This window comes from Capricornis sumatraensis, chromosome 14 (assembly GCF_032405125.1).
Source record: "Capricornis sumatraensis isolate serow.1 chromosome 14, serow.2, whole genome shotgun sequence".
NCBI lineage: Eukaryota > Metazoa > Chordata > Mammalia > Artiodactyla > Bovidae > Capricornis > Capricornis sumatraensis.
In genome coordinates this window covers 11561345-11568012 of record NC_091082.1, presented here as the reverse complement: position 1 = coordinate 11568012, position 6668 = coordinate 11561345, and the positions used below count along the sequence as shown (strand labels likewise).

General features: G+C 49.6%; 1 protein-coding gene across 1 annotated transcript; it reads left to right on the top strand.

Annotated features, from left to right (window-relative positions):
• Positions 1–150: 150 nt before the first annotated feature.
• Positions 151–981, top strand: TMEM81 (transmembrane protein 81). The gene has a single exon (XM_068986646.1). It carries the CDS (start codon positions 151–153, stop codon positions 979–981), a length of 831 nt encoding a protein of 276 aa, XP_068842747.1.
• Positions 982–6668: the final 5687 nt, after the last annotated feature.

Sequence of the window (6668 nt, the reverse complement as noted above, 5' to 3'; positions counted from 1 at the left end):
TTTAATTGTAATTTTTTATTGACAATGCATGCATCATATCTTTTGACTTTGAAGGCTATCTTATGTCAAAGGAATTGAGTTATCACGTGGTGGTGGATTTAGCTGGAAACCTCAGGTGTTGGCTGAGGGTAGTGAAATGCCTGCTAAGACATGAAGACTTTGGCCACTAGTTTCATCCTTGGGAGCCTGGTGTTGGCCTTCTGTCTACCTTTGCTGGTGACTTCACCTAAAACACTGGCCATCCCTGAGAAACTGCAAGAAGCTGTGGGGAAAGTTATTGTCAATGCCACGACCTGTACTGTCACCTGTGGCCTTGGCTTTAAGGAAGAGACTGTCTGTGAGGTGGGCCCTGATGGAGTGAGAAGGAAGTGTAAGTCTCAGCGCCTGGAATGTCTGACCAACTGGCTCTGTGGAATGCTCCATTTCACCCTTCTCATAGGGAAGGAATTTAAGCTGAGCTGTCTGAGTCCAGACATCCTGGAGATCGGGCAGGAAGCTTTCCGATTCACCTGGAGACTTGCTCGGGGAATCATCTCAACTGATGATGAAGTCTTCAGACCCTTCCGAGCCAGTTCCTACTTCATAAAGTTTCAGTCCATCCAAGAGTATGACTCTGGGACCTACCGGTGTGACGTGCAGCTGTTAAAAAACTTGAGACTTGTCAAGAGGCTCTATTTTGGGCTGAGGGTCCTTCCTCCTAATCTGGTGAACCTGGATTTCTCTCAGTCCCTTACTGAGGATCAGAAGTTAGTGGACGAGGGCCTGGAAGTGAGTCTGGGCAACTACTCCAGGCCTCAGCACCCACCGTGGAAAAAGAAGGTGGCCATAGCTGTGGGAGTAGGAGTTGCCAGTGGCGTGACTGGTGGTGTGTTGGTGAGCATGGTGCTGTGCGGCAGGCTGAGGGTGATCCACGGCAGTGCCAGCCTCGAGACGTTACAAGCCTTGCTGCCAAAGGGCGGGGTGCTCAGGAAGCCAGACTAGGCTTTCAGGGCCGTGTTCTGGCTGCCAGCCTGTGGGCTGGCTGAGAGGGAGCTTCCATTATCAAAGAGCTGAGCGGAGCATGTGGGACAGGCAACATGAAGGTGGCTGTGGGCCAGTCTCTAACTGTGTCCTAGGTGGACCTCTTCCAGCCCTTCCCTGCCCACCAGGTACCCGGTAAACCTGACTGCAGGCGTCTCCCTACTCCTGGGACGAGTAGTGTCTCCACGTGTGCATGAACTTTCTGCCCTTTACAGCTTGTGTGCCTCCTGCCGTGATCCCCCTTCTGAGCAGAATAATCATGTATAGAAGGGTATGAGAGCTTTTCTAGTGAAAGCAGCTTTCTCCTCTTCAATAAAATAATTCACAATAACTATACGGAGACCTAACCTTTTCTGCTCTTTAGTGTAAAATTTCTTGTCAGTTGTTTAAATTGTCCGACCAAAGTCAGTCTGGTTTTGGGTCAAACTCACACCAGAGTTTTTAGAACAGACATTGAACAAACTGCTTTGTTCGCGGCATATGCCCATTTGTGGCAGAGCCGAGAGTGATGACGACTGCAGCCTCGAGTGTGTAAGAGACAGTCACTGAATGTTAATTTGACACCCTTACACCTCCCAGGTGAAGCCTCCGTGCTCAGGGCTAAATTGAATTCCTGGCGGAACGTTGGATTTTTCTGCTGGTAGATTTCCCCTGAACGGTTTCTTGGCTTGCTTCCTGATCCTATCCTTCTAGCAACTTCAGTAAGTGCCCTGAAGTTTATGTTGCTGGAGAGGTCAGGTTGGTTTCTTAGAGCAATCAGGGCCCCTGAGGGAGGGCTAGTACCTCCCTTCCTCAACAGGACATCCAGTGTTAAGAGGTCAGTCAGACTCTCTCTGAGATAATTGGCTTGGCTTGTGGAACCCTCAGGGAAATGGCTCTTGGGTCACCAACTGAGCTGATTCTGTTTGAGAGAATTAGCATTTCTTCTCTTCATTTTGCTGTCAGTACAGACAAAGTAGCCGCAATAAGACTGGGACCAGTGGTTATCGTCTCTGGCCATACGTCTGAGTCACTCAGATAAGCTTTTGAAAAATAAGATTCCTGAGTCCCAATCTGAGGATGCTAACTCAGTTTAAATTGTGACCAATGGATCTCTGTTATTTCTTCTATTTTAAATAAAAAAACTCAAGCCCATAAAAAAGTTGAAAGTTTTGATGGCACCCATAGACCCTTTAACTAGATTCACCAATTGCAAGCATTTTGCTCCAGTTCTCTTCCTCTCTAAATACGTATTGATTTTACATGAAAGACTCGAAAGTGAGTCATGGACAGAGTGACCTTTTACCCTTTAATCATTTATGTATCTCTCAGTAAGGACATTCATCTGTGTAACTACAGCGACTATCACACTAACAGTTCCCTAATCTTATGTTGATACATCATTCCTCCCAACTTCTAAAATCTTGGAACTTTTAAAGTTTGATCCAGGGTCAAGTGAAGGTTCATGTATCATATTTGATTATTTCTCTTAAGTCTTATTTTACAACAGATCCCTACATTTTTTTCATGACATTCACATTGAAGAGGTATTTTGAACCTCTTGCATACAGGTCCCACAATTATTTCCTCATGATTCGACTCCTGAGGAATGAATCTTAAACATTTTTGACAAGAGCCCAACGAAAATGGTGTGTACTTACTGCATGACCTCGGGAGGCCCGGTGTCAGGGTGACCTGCTGTTGACTGTGAGCTCGATCATTCGGTTAAGGTGGTGATTGCCGGATCTCTGCAGTGGTATACCTGTATATGTGTTCCTTTGTAATCTGTGGGGTGATGCCTTGTGATTATCTGGTTTCTAAAAAATATTCACAGGTGTTTTGGAATCCATGATCTTTGCCTTATTACACGTTAGGGGTTGCAAAATGATGGAGTTTTAAATTCATTTTTGTTATCGCACTGCGTTTTTCTCTTAAGCGCTATTTTTATTCTTTTGAGATTTCAATGGATTCTCCTTTTTATTCAGTGAATTATATATAACCCATTACTGTTGTCATATTTTTGATGTTCAAATTATTCCCACTTTGGGCCAGGAGTCCCTTCAAGCCAGCTCTTTTGTCCTTCTGGTGTGGTTCCCTTTGAGCATGTCAAAGTCGAACGTTGACAGCAGGATGCATCAGACGCACTCCAAACCGGAATCTCCAAGGGGCTCCGGTTCCTTTTAGTGTGGGAAGTAGTATTTAGAAACCACGGCGTGGGTGCTAGATGTGCTTATTGCCGCTGGAAGGTCACTGCTTCTAGGCCATTGGTGTGTCCTATGTCCATATAAATCATGTGTTCAAAAGCGTCTTTGTTTTTCAGAAGTTTTCTAGATAATTCTGGTATATAGTAAAGGTTGAGAACCACTGGCCTACAGTCATGCATAGGGAGTCTTTAACTATTGCTCTTATTTTGAAAAGACCTTAAAATCTCCACACACCCTTTCTCCCAATCTCTACCTCAGATGGGTTGTTACTCAGAAGACCTGGGTTGGTCCTCTTTCTGTGTAACGGAGCCAGCTAACTGACCCTTCGCAGTCCTCACCTTTGAAGTGCATGACTGTGAGGATCAGATGATATCCTGTGGGTCAAACTGCTCTAAGCTGTGAAGTTCAGACATGTACAGAGTGGGGAATGTCACTTCAGACCTGGACACTTTGCTGAAGCATTCAGGAGAGAGCTTGCTCTGCTTTGAAAGAGGACCGAAAAACATTAATATTACATTGATGAGGATGGTTGAGGGGTGCAGTGTGTTCCCATTTTTACAGATGGAAAGACCTAAGAAGAGCTAAATAACTTCTCCAGCATTCTATTATAAGCCAGTAGTCAAACATCAGATGGAATATCTTACAGCTCTAGGTTTAGAGCATTCTGCATTAGTTTGAGGATGTGAGGGTACTGAATTGGGAAGAGAACAAAACCCAATTAAATGCAGCCTCAAACCCAGCTTAGTTCTTTGAATTCTATGCATGGGGTCTGTCTCTAAAGGATCAAGGAGATGCTGCCTAGATTTGGGCTCCAGAGTGGCCAATGCTCCCAGCACCCCTTTGGGTGCAAAGTAGCAGGAATGAAGCTGTGTGCCCTTTCGGGGCTCACTGTCAGCCTCGGCTTCCCTGTGCCTGGCAGGCCAGGGGCAGGCCACTGCTCACCTTGTTTCCCGCGCAATCAGCACAGGGCCCTGCCTGCTTCGTACTGAGAGAACTGAACACTTAACAGCTGCCTACGTGTGTCCTGCATCTCGGGTGTAATAGGTGTTGTGGTAAATGTTGAATGCAGAATAGTGTTGTGGTTGGAAAATGTTGACTAGAAATTCAAAAACTAGGTTGCTGTGAGCCAAGGCTGGAGGCACCCACTTCCCAGAAGGGGGTCGCTCTGTCTCTGCAGGGAGACGACTGCCCTTTGGTACTGTTGAGTCAAAACAGGTATCTCCTGCTTTTTGAAAGGTCACTTTCCACCACTTTGGAGTTATGAGAAACCTACATTAGTACCTGCTCTCACTAACTGAAAGATATCTGAAGAGGATTTTCCCTTAAAAAAAAAAAAAAAGTAATTGCTTCTTTGGTTTACACCATTTCAGCTTAAGAGTTCATAGGAACACTTGACGTTTGAGCTGCAAGAGAACCTGTACCTCAAATGCCTTAAAAAGCAGGGGAGCAGACAAAAGCATCATTACACGAACACGGTTTACTGCCCGCCTGTCAGGGAGAGCCAGCCAGGCAGGGAGCTCTGCTCTGCTCTGCGGAGCCTGCCTTAAGGCCGCTCAGCCTAACTTTTCTCCCCCCGCAGCACTGGGTGCAGCAGTACGCACCACGTGCCGTGACTTCCTTGGAGCTGGCTGTGCAGAAGGTTGAAGGTATTGGATAGAGGCCTAGAGAACACAACAAGGAGATACTCTTCAGTCTGAGGATAAAAACACCCACGGCTGGTGGCAGCTGCCTCACCAGGTTGAGAAATCATCTTTATTTAAGAACTGCCCGCTACCAGAGTCAATAACTAACTACCATTACAAGAAGTGTGAGAGAGGCAGGTAATAACAGATCAGTGGGAGCGGGTCCATTTTAACAAAAGCCGAGTTGACAGTGGTCCGGTGAAGCCCCAACCCTTGCCCTTGCAAGCTTTTCTAAGCTATGCAGACCCTGGAGTCGGTGTGTCAGTTGGAGTCTGGGGAGTCAGAGCAGGGTGGACCCCGTCTGAGGGCATTAGGCTTCCTAGGACTGGGGGAAGCTATCTGACCCATCTTTTTCCCTCTTCATTTTCCTTTTATTGCCCTGCCTTCCCAAAGCCTATACATACAGCTGGCTCCCAGGAACCTCTTTCCATGGAGCTCTCCGTGAAGCTCCTTAAGTGCCCATCTGACCCCCTGTGCTGCTCCAGGGGCCTCTCCAGCCGCCTCGCTCGTCTCCAGGATGAAGCTTGGTCTGACCTGAGCCAGGGAAAGAGGGTGCCACCCCTGTGCTGCAGACCCAGGTGTGAGCACCCTGCTGCCTCTCCATAGAGAGGAGCCAGCAGGCGGTCACAACTCTGAGACCAGGACTAGCAGAGTCCTCCAGCGGGGAAGACAGCAGGGGGTGAGGCACTCTGGAGTCAGCGCAGGCTCTTGCCCAGAGGAGACCAGACCACTCCCGGGACTGCCAAGGGGCAGTAGCGTGTGCTGGGCAGAGAATGCCTGGGGTGCGCCGCACCTGCAACCACCCCCACCCCCTGCAAATGACGGTGACTGCAGTCACTCCCTCACAGTGCGGGGGCCCCTCGCAGGGAGGAGCGCCAAGACTTCCCGTGCTGAGCACATTTTGATTCCAAGAATGTCAGTCCTGAGGGACACTTAGAGCATCCTCTCCCGTCATCACCCAACCTAGACCCCAAGACACAGCCGTCAGAAGTCCTCAGAGCCCCTAGGAGAGGTCTCCTCACAGACATCTCTCTGGCGTCTCTGCTGTTGCTTTATCCCCTGGTCCACAGCCCTCCTGTTCTCTGGCACCGCCTGTGCCATCTGAGGCCCAGTGGGGGCACTGACAACACTGGGCCCTGAGGCTGCGTCTGGAGAGAGCTCCAGGCTGAGGCACACATTCGGGGCTGTGGGGCAAACTATGGTGGCGCCCAGACCGGGGCAGGCCAAGCCCGGCGTGTGCGGCGCAGAGGTTCTCCCAGTCCCTGAGGCACGCTCTGCCCCCAGTCCTCAGGCACTCACTGGCCACTGAGCTGCAGAGGGAGGCACTCGCTTGTGGCTGTTCCCCTTGGCTGCTGGCCTGGGGCTCGGCATGACCACGGCAGGAGGGAGCCTCAGCCCATCCAAGCAGAGGTGGTGGCAGGCCGGCCTCTTGGGCAGGGAGGGACTCAGAAGTTGCCTCATCTCACCTTCCGCCTCCACGCGAGCTCCTGTGCAGCCACCAGCCCAAGAGGCGTGCCCTCAGGTCACCTGTCTCATTCGGTCTGAATCAGCTCTCGGCCTGAAGTCTCGGCCTGCAGGAACATCTGTTTTTGTCTAATTCTGAGTCCCCCCCCAAACAAGTCCTCCCTACACAGGCCTCAGGTGTTGCTGAGGGTGAGTTTTCCTAGTTACTAGTAAAAAATCCTTCCTGGGTTTCCAAGAGGGGCAGTCTGCCCCCCCAGAACTAAGACTCTTGGTTGCGTCTCTGGCTTCAAGCAAGCCTAGGGCCGCAGCTGCAGCCACA

What these genes read in the sequence shown, in the direction of transcription:
- TMEM81 (XM_068986646.1), top strand. Translation starts at nt 151, where the DNA reads ATGAAGACTTTGGCCACTAGTTTCATCCTTGGGAGCCTGGTGTTGGCC.